The sequence below is a fragment of the Phymastichus coffea genome, unplaced genomic scaffold (assembly GCF_024137745.1).
Source record: "Phymastichus coffea isolate CEN01 unplaced genomic scaffold, Cenicafe_Pcof_1.1 PCOF00184, whole genome shotgun sequence".
In the NCBI taxonomy this organism is placed as follows: Eukaryota; Metazoa; Arthropoda; class Insecta; order Hymenoptera; family Eulophidae; genus Phymastichus; species Phymastichus coffea.
In genome coordinates, this window is record NW_026706995.1 from 159016 (window position 1) to 175061 (window position 16046).

The 16046-nt window shown below is 49.7% G+C and overlaps 1 protein-coding gene across 2 annotated transcripts; it reads left to right on the forward strand.

The window, feature by feature from the left end:
* Positions 1 to 390: 390 nt before the first annotated feature.
* LOC131673560 (nuclear factor interleukin-3-regulated protein) lies at positions 391 to 9515 on the forward strand. 2 transcript variants are annotated; one of them, XM_058951634.1, is made up of 2 exons: positions 391 to 870; positions 4653 to 9514. In XM_058951634.1, exon 2 carries the CDS (start codon positions 4673 to 4675, stop codon positions 6362 to 6364), a length of 1692 nt encoding a protein of 563 aa, XP_058807617.1. In that variant the 5' UTR covers positions 391 to 870; positions 4653 to 4672; the 3' UTR covers positions 6365 to 9514. The 2 variants fall into 2 exon arrangements, with proteins under 2 accessions (XP_058807617.1, XP_058807618.1); XM_058951635.1 differs by lacking the exon at positions 391 to 870 and adding an exon at positions 2106 to 4582 and having other exon boundaries at positions 4653 to 9515.
* The last annotated feature ends 6531 nt before the right edge of the window (positions 9516 to 16046 follow it).

Here is a 16046-nt window from a genome sequence, read left to right on the forward strand (position 1 = left end):
GGACAGGCGGCTGGCTAATAAAGCAATCTGCAAACAAAGGACATGGAGATGTCGCTGATCGAAGCTCGATTCGAAGGATGCGAAGGCAAAGCGCAAGTGGCGCGAACGGGGAATAGTAAGCTCGTCCGAAAAGCCGAAAGCTGCGAGCGCGAGTGCGCCGCGTCCAGTGCTCGCGGCCACCTACGAGACGCGCACACCGAGGCGAGAGAATCGTGGGCGCGCGCCAGACGTACGCGCGAGCGGCGCGCACCGAGGAGAGGCGAAGAGCAGCGCCGAGCGGCGCGGGGAGGAGAGGAGCGGAGAGGAGAGGAGAGCAGAGGAGAGGCGCGGAGCGGAGCGGAGAGGCGAGAAGTCGGATCGGGGCCGACGGCGGTGGCGGCGTGAGCGCAAGCTGGCGCGCGCGCGCGCGCGTAAGCGAGTCCGTGTAGGAGCAACAGTCGAACCGAGCGCCGCAAGCAAACGGCAGCAGCTCAGTTTGCATCGTGCCGTCTCCGAGAGCGCACACGCTCAGCTCCGCCTTCGGCAGCCGCACTACGCATAACCTTGTATCGCGCACCGCGAGCCAGCGAAAGCGCGGCTCCGCGATTGATCGACACTCGCTCGCCAGTGCTCCGCGCCAGTTCTCCGCTTGGTGCTCTCCCCGTGCCACGTTCGCGCGCCACTCGCCGCGGACAATTTCGCCCGCGCGACGGTGGTTGTTGTTGTTGTGTTGCCGACCAACGTGTGCACCGCTATTGGCGACATCGCTCCCTCCGTCGCCGACGCTCCCGCGCTGCCACCTTCTCTCGATTGGATGACCCGGCCGATCAGCAAACGTGGATCCTGAGATTTTGCCGGCTTCCTTCGCCTGCAGGGAACCTTATGACATTAGTAAGTCCTCGCCACGCACGTGTCTGCACATTCTGCACCATCCTGCACCACCTGCCTCGAGCTCTCGCCTTTCGCGCGCGCACGTGCTTGCGCCAGCACTTGTCCCAACTGCGATTGTCTTTGGCTACGCAATCGGGCACTAAGTCGTCGGCTGTCAATTGGCTCGACCGATTGCGCTCTGTCAAACGAGCTGGGTTTGGCGCCACTGGTCGCGCGCGCGCGCGCGCGAGCCACTCAGTTTTCCAGTTTTCAGCCTCCAGACGCTGTCTGGCTGACGCAACGAGCATGTTCTGCTTCGGGCAGCCTCGATTTCCCACATCTATATATTTATCGTGCCGCCCTCCAAACAGTAAAGTGCAGCCTCTGAAGCGCAATTGCATTTGCGTATGCAACATCGGGGCACTTGGTTCCAATGGGCCATTTGGTCGTGTATACTCGAGTCTGCGAACGATCACGATTATTTCCTTTGTAAGACGATCCACGCAACTATGTGATTGCAGATATTTTTTCCCGCTGTTGCGATTAGCACGTGGCTGTTGTCGTTGCTGCTACTGTTGCGATCGACCGAAGATCCTTGAAATGAAACGGGACTATGCCGCTACTCCCCCTCTCCTCCCCGCCATCGACCCTTCACTCCGGTCTTTCTTTAACCCTCCTTTCTTTCCTCTCGGTGCAGTTCTCTCTCTCTCTCTCTCTCTCTCTCTCCCGGTCGCTGTATCCCTCTCTTTCTCTCCATTGGTGACCGATTTTACGCCATCCGTACGTGCGCAAGTGAGAAAAGTGGGCCATGGCCTAATTTGCGGTAACATGCCGACACACGCGCTGGCGCACGTGTATATAGGTGTACGCGGATTAGGGGCAAGGGGAGGGGGCATTAGTCGAAGATCTACCAGGTGTCAAGGACATTGAACAGGTATAGCTGTTTGCCGTTCGGTCTCGGGTAATGTTACGGGGCATCGTTAGATTTACCGTTGGTTCTCTCTTGTCGCCAAGAATAACCCAAACGGATTCGACACGCGAGCAGCGAGCTCGAGGCTGAAGCGAGTTGTTGCTCCGCCATGAGTCGACGGCGCGGAGATGTCAATGGCGTGTGCCTAGTGCAGGCAGAGCAGGATAGATAGAACGCCACTAGGCCGCGTGCCTGAGATTACGTCAGTCGGGCGGGTGGGGGGGGGGGGGGGGGGTGCGGCAACTGGCGTTGCGCAGCACCTATACGCGGGTATAGTCATTGGCACTCGAGAGCAGCAGAAAAGAGTTACGCGATCAATAGCGTTTGCCGGTCGCACGTGAAAAGAAGGAAAAAACGGCTAACCGCGCGTCCACGTGAACCACCGCGCGGTTAGCGCGAACTGCTGCAGACCAATGCATACCGGTTCACGTGCAGGCCGCGACGGTTCTGCAATGGCTTGTGCTTCGGCGCTCCGACGAGGTCACGCGCCATGTAAGCGTCGGCCGCGAAATTGCTCGCGTAACTCGGCCATTGCCGCCACACGCTGCAAGCAGCAAGCGCAACACGCTCCGCGGCGGGGAAGGCGGTCGGCGGGGGGCGAGGCGCGCGCGCGCGGAGTAGGAGAAGGCCTACCTTTCCACCTATTTGCCTACTTGACTGCCACGAGTCTTACAGTCTATGTCCCGTTCTTGCGCGCGTGTAACACTTTTCGATTGACCGACTCTTTTCCCGCAATGCTATCGGGCCTGGCTTGTTTGTCGCCGAGCGTTCGCGCGAACCCCACGACGAGTCGATGACGCGGCCGCCGCGGCGCGCTTTTTCTCTTTAATTGCCGAGTTGACGCAATCTTACGTAACCTTACGAAAAGTCGGACGCCTCGCAAGGCGGCTAGATATATCGCGGCCGATAACCGTTATTTCGCTTCGAAGTCGTACAACTATTCGGTCGGCGTGCGCTTGCCTCGGCGGCCCGCTCCTCCGGCCGCTGTGCCGCGAGCGCGCGAGGCTGGCTGCGGATGCTCGCTCGAAGGAGGCCACGCCGAGGCACGCGCGCGTGCAATCGCGAGCCACGGCAGCACCTGTCCCGAGCATCGGCGCTTCCGTCGAGTCGCTCGGCGCATCGGCGCATCGGCGCTCGGCCTCGTCCGTCCGAAGGGCCGCGCGACGAGCTGCCCGCCAGCTGACGTTTCGCAAGCGCTCGCCGCTGAGACGAATCACGGCGGCGGCCGCGCGCGCACCTGAACCGCGCTATCGGTCGTCCCGTGCACGTGCCTAGCCTCGGCTCGCGCTATCTGCCGGGCGCATCGCGCTGCCGAATCGGGGTTCCCCGAGGCGCTCCTCGGCGGAGGCCCGGCAGAGCGGCGGCTCGCGCGCTTCGGCCACGTGCTGCCGCTAACGACATTGCGCAACCGGCGCTCGAGCGAGCGGCGTCGCGGCGCGGCCAGCGACGGCAGCGGCACGTGTGCCTCGCTGCGCGTCCACCTCCTGCCGCCGGCGGAGCGGCCTCTCGAGGCGCTCTCCTCTTCGGCGGCGCTCGCACGTGGCCCCTCGCGCGAGCTCCCGGCCGCTCGCTCTTGGCTGTTGCGTCGGCTTCGCGCGCATGCAAGTGCAGCGCTCGCGCGCGCTCGTGTCACGCGGCCGCTCGGCACGCGCGCCCCTCCTCGTGCCGCGACTCGCCAGCCGACCGTGATGCATGCCTTTGTGTTGCTGCCTCCGCGCGTCAGCTTGCGCCTTCGTCGCGGGCACATGCGTCATCCTCAAGGCGCCCGCGTCCGCCTCCCCGGCCCCGCTCCGCTCCGACGCGTCGCTGCTGCACTACGTGTCGGAAAAAACATGCGACTGCTGCACCGTGCCAGCCAGCGCGTACACGTGACGGCTTTATCGCGCACTAGTGCCGAGCCACTCTTTCCTCTCCAAAACTCAAACTCGACTCCACTGGCGCTCTCCCACCTTGCATCCGTAGCTCCCCCCGCCTCTCTCGCTCTCTCTACGTGTGGGTGCGTGCATACGGTAGGCAGAGAGTGTCAACAATCATACGGATATGCAACGTTGGATAGTTGACGCATGTTTACGTCCAGACCAGCAGTATAGGATCTGCTGTCGTCGAGGTTTATTGCTAATTGAAGGTGGCACTCGAAAGACGTGTCTTGGTCTCGCGGAAGAAAAATACGGCGTCGGCCTCCATGAATATTGTAAAGTTGTCAAGAGCAGAGCACAAAGTAGCACTGTACGAGGACACTCAAGATAGACGTACATTGCCACGTCACTTACGTGTTACAAAAAGAGGTCGAACGTTCGATTTGCGGTCACGTGCAAGAAGAGTCAGTCCCTCGATGTGTAATACGTATTTAGCATGTGTGTCGAGTGAGCGAGAGAGAGAGACAGACAGACAGACGGACAGATCGACTCGCCGCGCTTTTATATCCGTGGCTCAGTGTCAAATACTGCACGTGGGCGGTGGCACATGTGTCCGGCGCAATCAGCTCACCTCGTACCTCCCGTACAGAGGCAGATACTCTGCCTCTCTCGCCGCTCCTCGTTGCTCTCGCTATCGTTGTTCATCGGCCCTTTCTCCAGCGCGGCTGCTCGCATCAAACCACGATCGATGCGCGGACTTGCTATTATTGCTGGCACTCGAGAGTCACGTGCCACACGAACCGTTTGCACTCGCGGTAGCCGAGCCACGTGTATCCTCGTGATAAACCAGTCGGTCGTCGCTGTGACCAGGCGGAACGTGGCCCGCGCACCTCGATCACTTGCGCTAGTATGCCGCTTCGCATCCGCACGCCGTCGATGTCGCTCGTGTGATCGCTAATCCTCCTTTTCTTTTGCAGATGCTTTTAGAAAGCGAATTATGGTCGCAGAGTTCATCACTCGGCAGAGTGGATCGCCCATCAACGGTGAGACCGCGTGTTTGAACACCAGCGGCACCGGGATGCAGGTCTCGCACAGCATGGCCCACGCCGGAGGCTCGCACGAGGCCCTCGCCTCACTGCCTTCTATGGCCCACGCCAGCCACCACGCGCACTCCCAGGCTCAGCAGCAGCAACAGCAGCAGCAGCAGCAGCAACAGCAGCAGCAGCAGCTCCACGCGCAGAGTCTGCAGCAGCCACCGCAGCAGATGGACTCAGGCCAGACCGCCAGTAACGAGATGTACGGGCAGGGCGGCGCCAGCAACGGGAGCAGCTGCAGCAACGGCAGCCAGAGCAGCTACGAGCTGCGCAAGGAGTTGTTCTCGCAGCGCAAGCAGCGCGAGTTCATCCCCGACAACAAGAAGGACGACAGCTACTGGGACCGGCGGCGACGCAACAACGAGGCGGCCAAGCGCTCCCGCGAGAAGCGCCGCTTCAACGACATGGTGCTCGAGCAGCGGGTCATGGAGCTCAGCAAGGAGAACCACATCCTCAAGGCCCAGCTCGACGCCATCCGCGAGAAGTACAACATCTGCGTGGAGAGCGTCATCAGCCCCGAGCACGTGCTGGCGGCGCTGCCCGCCGAGCCCGGCCTCGTCAAGCGGGCGAAGCTGCAGAGCTCGGCGGCCGCGGCCGCCGCGGCGGCGGCCCTGCTCTACGCGCGCACGCCCAGCCCCGTGCACACCTCGGTCATCCACCAGCCGGTGAGCGTGAGCGGGGCGCGCTCCGCGCGCTCGCCCGGCCAGCTGTACGCCGCCGCGGCCGCGCAGGCCGGCCCGCTGGCCGCGGCGCAGCAGCAGCAGCAGGACGCGCTGCTGCAGCCCCAGCCGCCGCTGCTGCTGCAGCCGCAGCCGCCGCCGGCGCAGCCGCAGCCGCCGGGCTACGGGGCCGCGGCCGGCGCCGAGGCCGAGGCCGGCTTCCAGTACCCGCACTTCTCGCACCCGCACCCCGCGGCCGTGCACGGCTTCGAGGGCGGCGCCGCGGCGCTCAACCTGTCGGCGCGCTCGCGCGAGCGCGCCAGCCACTCGCCCGCCTTCTCGCAGCACGAGCACGAGCTGTCCAGCTCGGCGGGCAGCGGCGACGAGGGCCACGCCGGCCACGGGCAGCGCGGCTCGCCGCTGGCCGGCTCGGCGGCGGCCGTGGCCGCGGCCGCGCTCGCGCTGCAGCTCGGCGTGCACGGGCCGGCGCCCGGCGGCGGCCCCAACAGCGGCCTGCCGCACAAGCTGCGGCACAAGTCGCGCCTCGGCGACAAGGACGCGGCCTCGGCGCTGCTCGCGCTGCAGGGCATCAAGCAGGAGCCCGGTGCCTCGGCGCGCGCCTCCCCGCCCTGGGACAACGAGGGCTCGAGCGACGAGCGCGACTCGGGCATCTCGCTGGGCGCCGAGTGGCCGCCCGGCGGGCCCAGCCCGGCCGCCCAGCCGGCGCAGCTGCTGGCGCACCCGCCGCAGCTGCAGCACCACCAGCACGCCGCGCTGCCGCTGCCCGAGAGCGAGCGCGAGGTCAAGTCGCGGCTGGACCGGCTGGCCTCCGAGGTTGCCTCGCTGCAGTCGATCCTCAGGCTCAGCAAGGTGGGCGTGGGCGTGGCCGTCGGGGTCGGCGAGGCCCTCGTCGCCGCGGCGCCCTCGCACGTCTAGTTCGGCGCGCCTCGCTCGGCCCGAGGGCCGTGCCGCTCTGCTCGCGCGGTGCTCGCGAGCTCAACTACTGTGATACGGTTTATAGCGCCTCGCTTGGACCCCGAACTTTTCTACGTTTTCTGTGTACGTATGCTTTCTCTACACGCCTACGCAACGAGACGGCTCTCGCCCTCGACTTCTTCATCTACTCGGCATCGTCTACATTATTCCGTTATATTCGATATACTTCCGTTATTATTCTACTGTTATGATTATTACGCTGTCGTCATTGTCACCGTTGATACTGTCAGATTAGGTCGTCATTATTACTATGATTACCATCGTCGTCGTCATCGTTATCATCATCAAAATCATCATTATTATTATTACTATTGTTATTATTATTATTATTATTATTATTATTATTATTATTATTATTATTATTATTACTATATTACGATCATTATTATATACTTATTGTTATTAATATATTATGATTATACATACACATGTACACCGTCCTATGCAATCAGATAGTACTAGTCTCCTGTGTAGCAGCTACTTAAAACGGCTTCTTTATCATATACCTTGTGATATTGGTTTGACGCACAACTGTCTCTATCTATCTATCCACCATCATACAACATTTGAGAATAATTCGCAATACGGATCAAAAATCAATTTTATTTTAGTAATAATCAATTCATACATGTCAATCGACTTCTCTGTGTCCACCATCTCACAACGTACTATTTACTTTTTTTCCTCATTTTCCTTGCATATAAACTTTACACGTAGAAACCACACGAATAATTTAGCTTTATGTTTATTACCACGATGCACGCAACGAAACAATTGGATATTCTACGTAAATTATTATTAATGTTATAAACCTTTCTAGAAACCACGTACTTGGATAAGTAACTTACCTTTAAATAATTTTTGAGTATTACGCAGAATTGTATTGGTGTCTTATTTATATATTGAACGATTTTTGTGTTGATATGCGACTTTCCTGCCTATAACTTTCATTTTCTTGAATCTTTTGTAACAACTGTTTATAATACAAATCCAGAGTGCCTGTAATATTTGCATGTCAGGATTTATTTATATATGTTATAAGACTTTGGTCAATTTGCGTATTAAATTGCACTGTTATGTAACATGTACAGGTGTGTGTAAATGACTTGAACAGCCAAGTATGAAGGTTTACATTGCGTCGAAAGCAACGGGGAAATTAATTTTTTAAGGCAATGGTTGAATGTCTCTTTATGAGTTTACTATCGATAAATAGTGTACGTAATAAGTCTAATGAAAAAATAATTGTAAGAGCAATAGTTTGGTAAGATGTAATATTGATTATTTAATTGAATGCGAGCACTGATGACGCTTTCAAGAAAGGCGGGACGCATGAAATTTCGAAATGGTCAGAGTTGACAAATGAGAAATAATAAATTTCAATTCAATTTCTGCAATGAAAGATGCAAGTTTCAATTAGTATTGTAAATATCTAAGTATCTAATTATAGGTTTATACATATGTCTGTGTGTGCGTGTACGTGTGTGTCTGCGTATGTGTGTGTGTGTGTGGGCGCGCGCGTGCGTGCGTGTATATGTTACTGCACTTATGTGATATGGATAGCAAATGAAGATTTAATGCTTCAATGTAAGATTGTAATCACAATTACGAGCGAAAAGAAAACAGTTTCATAAAATTTATGTACTATTTATTATGTAGGATTGTATAAGCTTCAAGGTTGTACAGAGCGTATATTATGTTGAGAGCGAAAAATGACCGAAATACATTTTTATTTATTTTTTACGTTATTAATGAGTTGTTAAAAGCAAATGCCTCGTCTACACATAGACTTTGAGATAGTCTAGCTTTAGCTTTCATCAACGTCAAATAACTTTTTTCCTATTATTATTATTATTATTATTAATCGAAAACAAATTGTTGGTTATATACAATTTTACACATTCATTTCAATTATGTTTTGTTTACGTTGCTCAATGAAATATATGTCTGACAGGCAGGCCGATACTATTTCAAAGTCTATGTGTAGGCAAGACAATATATGTATGCAATGGTCTTATCAGAAATTGGCTTAGCAAATATGAACTTTTTATCAAATTATGGTTGGAATAGTGTACATTGGAAAACATTTTTTTAATTCATCGAATGGAAATTGTCACTTAGATGGAGCCTAATATAAGACTGTTTATCATTATTACCATTGTCATTTTTAATTTACGTTATTCATGGAAGGAATTTGAAAATCTATTTCTTCTTTTATTTTTATATTATTTCCCGCTTATGAATGGTGTACATACGTAAAGTTGAAGAGCTAACATTAGTTGGTGTATGCGTTTTGTAAAATGGTCAAAATTTATGTCAAATTAATAATTAAACGAAATGGTATTAAAAAGTTTCATGTCACTGATATACAGTTCTTCAGAATACTGTATCTACGTTGACAAAGAATTTAGAAACATAGTCGGATAAGTTTGATACTTACATAAGAAACGACCTTATTTATAAATAATGTATTTGATTATTTATAAGAGTCAATTCGGCTGGAATAAATGTGACCAGCAATAATATTTGAGCGTTATTTCATTGTCGATGCCCTATATCATGGATGATCGCATTAAGCGGAAGAATAAGTAATACCTCTTCAGAATAATATTCACGAGTGCCCATGAATGCGGCAATTTTTATGGATAATTGATGCTTCGGTTACTCGAAATGGACGATTAATTGAACGAGCCAAAATTAACTTAAATTTTTAAATTATATTTGAAAAAAGCAAGTACCAAAACATAAGAATTTGCTGTAGCAACTCATAAGATTTTAATCAATATGAAATTTAAAGAATTGTCCCTCTAAGGTCAAATTTTAGAAGATAATAACAGAGTTGTCGACTGCAAAGTGGTCTTCCTTGCCGCCTCTTGATCATCTGTGAAATAGATATGAATGCTGCAATAGCAACGAGCGGTATATGCTATCGAAGATGGTAAAACAGTTTTGCTGAGAATCTCATTCAATCGTCCAATTTCTTTTATAGAGCACGATTTCAACAATCTACAAAATGTATTATTTTCTTCGTATTGACAGTTTGAATAAATTGAATATTCTTCAATGTAATCATTCGAATGACTTGCTCATTACATTTAAAATTCAATGTTTCGGTAATAATGCTCTCTTGCCAACGTTGAAATAACACTCAGACACTTGGAGATCAAACAAATGTACGAGGATTAGTAAAATAAATGAAGTTATTGTGGGAAAATAAAAAGTGGTGACTACATTATCATTCCCGACGATTCAAATGGTACGTATTTATGCTTATACGATAATGTACTGAAATACAGTATGCGGGCTATCACGTCTTCTCGTGTAATATCATTCGTTGAATGCAAAGGAACAATTGAATTTTTGTAGCACAATACGAACTTAGGCTCTCCCTTGAGCCTTGTTATTTCGAAGGCGTTTTGTTTGCAAATCTACTAGCTGTATGAAAAAAGTAACAGTGTGGAAAATGGAACACACGTTTAGCCTGATTGATGATTGTGAATAACGCTTGAAACATTGCGATATAGGTAAATGCGTAGCATTATTAAATAGGAAAATGGTGGTGGTGAAAAAGGCTAAATGAGCAGAGTTAGGTTAGCAGAGCTTGAACAGTGAGACGAACGAAAATGTAATTGAGCCAAGAATCCGGTCAAAAGAAACGTAAGAAACGTTGAAGTTATACAGTTGTCCTTTTGTCGCTGGTTTGTCAGTTTAATATAGTAGATGCAGTGACTCGGCACACGTTTGAATTCTCAAGACGGCTTGGAATCCGATCGGAGAAATACTTAGGTGGCGTCAGCCCCATGCCCTTTCATTGTTTTTCTCCGTGTGGCCGCCTCCGAACTTTAAAAACGTCATCTCCTCACGACAATTCCAACGACATTGGCTTGCCGAAAGAATTTAAATTAGCGACCATGGCATATCGAACTCTCAAAGCTTAAAATTAATTGATTTATGAATGACGATCGTCTATGCCGCGGAATTTGGGCTGCGTTCAGTGAGCCCCATCTGTGAGAGAGTGAGTCTCTGGCGTAAAGAATAAGACAAGAAAGAGAATGAATATAAAAAGAGAGAGAGAGAGAGTCTGCGAAGGAGGGGGAAAACTGTAAGAGCGTCTCGCGGTTCGAGTGTTATATATCTGCTTACATTCAGCAGCGCTTTTGCATAGACGGAGATGCGTTTGGTTCTGCGAACGAATGTTGAGGAATCCAGCGAGATATTCTTATCATATTGATTGTAGCTACGCGCTTATACAGCGAGTAGGTTTTCGGAAAAGAACAGCAACACCTGTAGAGGCAGCGAATCTCCTCGTTGATCATCCTTAATAACCTTTGTCTACCCAGCCAGTTTCTTCTTCGATATTACAGGCATTTTACTTTTTACCAGATGACATTTAATGCTCCACGCTGCGCACTGCATTCCCAAGCAGCTCAGCGTCTTCATTCGACAAGCGTGTTAATTGCCGCTTGTTTTTTCGACCAGTTGTTTATCGTCGTCCTTAAATACGAGACTCTCCCGACGAATCTAAGACTCGTTATGGAGCAAGAAGAAAATATTACAACGTCGATTGGACGTACGTGCGCAGGAATAATTTATACGTATCGCGTGCAAACCAACGACGCTAATCGTCGGTCATAAGGACAGAGCCGTGCAATAGGTGTCGCGATACTCAATTAATTTCTCTCCATGTCTCAATCTCGGAGATGTGTGCGACAAGAAGCGCAGCGATCGTAACAGCTTGCGTTAGCCGGTACTTGGAAAGTCGGGAGGAGAAAGATGCGTTGCGCGCAGCAGATCGGTAGATCAGCGACTAGTCTTACATGCGTGCGCGCGTTTGTAGCTGCAGAGTGAGCGTTCGTACGGGACCATCGATACTAGCAGGCTAACATCGATCAAAGAGCTCGCGACATTTGGAAAACCATTTGTCAATCGTGGCGGCGGTACGGAGGGAGAGTTAATGGAATCGGCCTATGAGAAGTCTTGGAGTTCGATTGGTAATCAGCGGGTTGCGCGGATAGAATCGGCGGCGCAGCACGAGGGAGAGAACGAGAGAGAGAGCAAGCGAGAGCGAGAGAGAGAGAGAGAGAGAGAGAGAGAGAGAGAGAGCGCACAAAAGTAAATGGGAATGCAAATGGGCTGAGATCATCTGCTGCTCGAAAAAGTTGAGTCTCCCCATGGCACGTCGGTTTACGCTCGCATTTTTCTCAGCTTGCTTCATATTTGCATACGGATAATATGCGCTCGCGCTGGGTTCAATGCACAAAGGAACTAAAAAAGCGGCTATGAATCTCTGGACCCCTGATGAAAATCAGCATTTTCAGGGACTAGCCGAAATTCTAATATGCGAGGATAGCATGCCGTCCTATAATGCCGGAGGATTTCAAGTTTTTCGCTGTGTGACAGACTCGCGGGCCCGATTCGCTCTGGAAGGGTGAAATACGAGGAAAGGGATTTAACGAGCAACAGACACGCGCCCGCCTGCCTGCCTGCCTGCCTGCCTGCCTGCCGGTCTGCCGGTCTGCCGACTTGCCTGCTTGCCTACTCGCAGCTACACCGCAGAGAATCACTGAAAATGATAAGCAGTTTGAACAGACTCTGGGGATCCTCTGATTTGAATAAGGACAGGAACTTTGTGGCATATGCTTCCAATTTTTTCTTCCTCTTTTTTTTAGGGCTTTACCCTCAACTCTATGACAATCGTTTTACGTTAACGGGTTATACCTGCGCTCGACTCCTGGGAAAACAAGCCGATCGGTTTTTTTTTCCTTCAAGAGCCACACCGTTTCCGCCCCTCGCCCCTATTTTTTACTCTCGCGTTCGCTCTTCCTATTTGGTCACCCTTTCCTCGATCCCATCAATTTCGCTCTCTTAATAAATAATTAGAAATTCAACCGTTCGAAAGATCATCCGAAAATCGATCTACTGTTATCCCACGGATTTCCGGAAACTCGGGCGTCCAGTCGAGTCCGCCTCAGCTGTTAACAACGCTATTACTGGCTGGCTCTAGCTCAAACGAGCACAGCCCCAATAGAACTCGTTTGTGGCGCGACGACTATCAGAGTGGAATGGTGATAGCTGGAGATGCTGGTGGCCGATTGTGAATTTGATCCGTAGGAAAGAGAGTAAATGAGAGAGAGAGAGAATGGCCGAAGCCGTAGGATGGGATTGAAAAGTATCTGAAATGAAAAATCTTTAGAGAAAACACAGCTGTGCGCGCGCGTTGCGGAGGTGCTTTAAAACGAAAATGAGGCCAGGTAAGATTTTACAATTTTACGGAGGGGAGAGCAGCGTCGCAAGCTACGGTTCGAATGCATTATGGAAGTGCAAAGAAAGGAAGGGAAGGGAAGGGAAGGGCAGGGAAGGGAAGAGAAGGGAAGCCCGCGGCGAGGGCGAGGGGAGCGGAGCAAAGGGAAGGAAAGAGAAGGGGGTTAAGCGTAAAAAAGCGTAAAGCGTGCGTGCTCGCTCGGATCCCCATAGAAATTTCCAAAGAATTACGTGACCCTCGGGCGGCGCGATCCGTTGTCATCTCTCGCGCAATTGCATGAAATGCCTTCTCGCTAGACTCGAGACCGAGGAAAGCAAGCAAACGAAGAAAATAGACAGCGCGGCGCAAGGGGTTAGCTCGAGGCTACCTGTACCCCCTGTGACTGAGTTGTGTTTTCACTTCTCCAGTTACTAAAGACTCCCGGAAATCCAAAAATTGACGAAGGGTGGTACGCAACTCTCTCCCTTTGCTCGGCAATGCAGCAGTTGACACTTGACCGTCATATCCCTTCTGTTTATTGCGCGCCGTAGGGTCCTTAACCCTTTTTTTTCTTTTTCATCGCATTTCTTCTCAGTCCTGTAGCACAGCCTACGTGACAGCTGCATACGGCGCCTACTCCGACTCGCTCCTCGTTACCTCGTTCTTATTTTACGGCTCGCACATGCGCCATTGCCGAATGCGCGCGCGCGCGCTTTCTCTCTCCGGCTCTTTCTAGCTGCCACCTACTCGCTCGCCGATCTCGCTATCGGCACTGGCGTTGCTGATCCAGCGCCGCTCTCCCAGCAGAGCGGCCTTTGAGAGCTGCCGGCTGTAGGCGGGTGCAACGAACTCTCGGCGAGAAACACATCCGAAAATCGAAGCGAACGGAGCCAAGAGGATGATTCGTTTCCGACTACCAGTCCTATATGTGGGCGTGGGAATAACGGGCCATGTGACGCTATTAATTACCGTACTCTTGAATCCCTCCTATCTCTTCGCGCAGCATCCAGACGCCTTCGAAAATGTACGCGCACTTACCTTCTTACAAGTTATATTTAGCTCTTTCTCATTGGAGATTCGAGGATGAAAGAAATTCTTCTGTACATCACGAAGATCTTGGGAACTGGATGAGAAGCACGTTTGTGTCTGTCAGACCGGGCGACTAAGGCTGCCTACATCCAAGCGATAAAGAGTTAAAGGCCCTCAAAATTGTACGAATGATCTTTGTAAGCGGCTCTGTTTGCTGCTTTGTTCGCTCGCGCTCAATGGAATCAAGCCGAGGTACGCAAATGAACGAGCCAATGCCGTCCCGGTGCTGGCTGCTAATACTTCATCGATGCGCGCGCACGCATGCCTATCCGATGACATTAGTATCGTGCTGCATCGCTGGATTAGCCTGCGTTTCAGAGACGCTGCTCAACGTCAATGCCAATAATCTTCCTCGGATATAATAACTTCGAAAGGCATCTTTGGCCATACTCGTACGCGCTTTCGGTCTCCTGTCATTTTTATTGCTTCGTAGCCGTATACCGAGCACATTTCGCGCGCCATCCGTCAAATCATGCCAAACTCCTTTCTTCAACGTTGCTTATTTCGGTTGATTCTATGTCCTTCTCCTCTCAACTTTCGTTATTTCACTTTGTACAGTCGGCAATCGTACGATATTCCGTATTTTAAACGTAGTCAGGGAACGATACCAGCGAGCTTTCAAAATATGCTATTTTATCTCGCAAAATTATTTCCTGCTTTTTATAAAAGATTAGTCGACACTTTTCCAAGTTCAAGCCAGCCTTAGCTTTCTACCTTTTTTTCATCGTTTCGACAGACAAAAGTTTTTTTAACGGGTTTCCTCATGGGAAAACATTTCTCTATCACGAATAAGTCTAATATTAGAAAACACTCTGCGTCGTTTTTTGTTCGATTACGTTCTCTTCCTAACCCTAACTTTTTACTTATAACTCCCTGCGTCAATACGCGTTGCAGACAAAAAATTTTCACAGACACATTTTAACTTTCGTTTTTCTGGCTTTTGCTATGCTAAGCATATTTTAAGCAGAACAAATCATAAAGTTGATTTTCATTAAAAGTTAACTTGCAGTAATGTTTTATTTCTGGATCTCATAAATATATATAAATCATTCAACAAAATCAAATTTATTATCAAAATTATTCGACAAAAAAACTATATTTTTAATATTAGATGTAAAGTGAAGAAAAAACACTGATTTTTATTTCACTGAAAACATATCAATGCAGTTAAAACGAATCTGAAAGAAAAAAAGTATTCGGCGCGCAAGATGGGGGTTGAAATAAAACATCTCAGGATGCTCGAGGTAAGGGGATAAAAAGAAATAGTCGATTAATCATTTCGTCAGTTCGTGTAACCGAAGGTCGCTGGGCAATCCAACAGATTTTATAATCTTATAATGTTGTTTCATAAACGTTAACATACTTTTCCGTGAGCTTTTAGAAATTCATAATTTGACGGCTATGCTGCATATTATAATTATTATTTATATTATTTTCGTTTGATTGTTTGTAACGCCTGCGTCTCAATTAACGAATAAACTTAGATTGCCAGCACGTGCCATGTTTTCATCTTCGTATCCACGTCATTACAAATTTTTTTGGAATATTCGAACTGTTTTTTTCTTTTTTTTTTCATTATTGCTTTTGTTTGTGAGTCTGCATGATTTAAGGAACTCCAAGTATTCCATCAATCATCACCAGTGTGAAGCGAAAAAGAGTTGAGCAAAAAAAGTCTTGACGATCGAAATTTAACGCTTTTTGAAAAGTCGCTTTCGAGCGTAAAACTTGTTCTTTCCACTCTTATTTTAAAAGTGGACAAAGAAAAAGGTTTTGTTTGGTAAAAATATAAATATGAAAGAGCAAAGCGTTCATGCGTAAGTATTTTCAAATAAAAAATGTAGCGATTTTCAATCGGTAGGGAACTTCAATAAATTTGATATAGATAAGCGCGGGCCAACGCGGGTATTGTATTCTGGCGATTTCATGATTACAGAAAGCCGGATAACTTTTTTACCGATAAGATAAAACGAGAAAAAGAAAAAAATACGGAAAGATTGGATATTAAAAATGAAATATTCTTAGTAGGAGGTTCGCGTGGTTTAGGAAATGCTTTTGCTCTCGTACACTGTTAGTTTGAAAATAAATTTTAGTATAAACTCGAGATTGAAAGAGTGTAACCGCGTAAGTGCACAAGTGTTTGTAAAATCAGTAGAGGCTTGTGATGGCTACCGAAGATAAATTTAACGCGTGAGTAGTGAAACTTGAATTCTTGCATCATTACGCGGTCATGATATTGATAATATTTGGACGATTCAATTGGAATTGTCACCAACGAAAACTACGTTGAATAGCAGA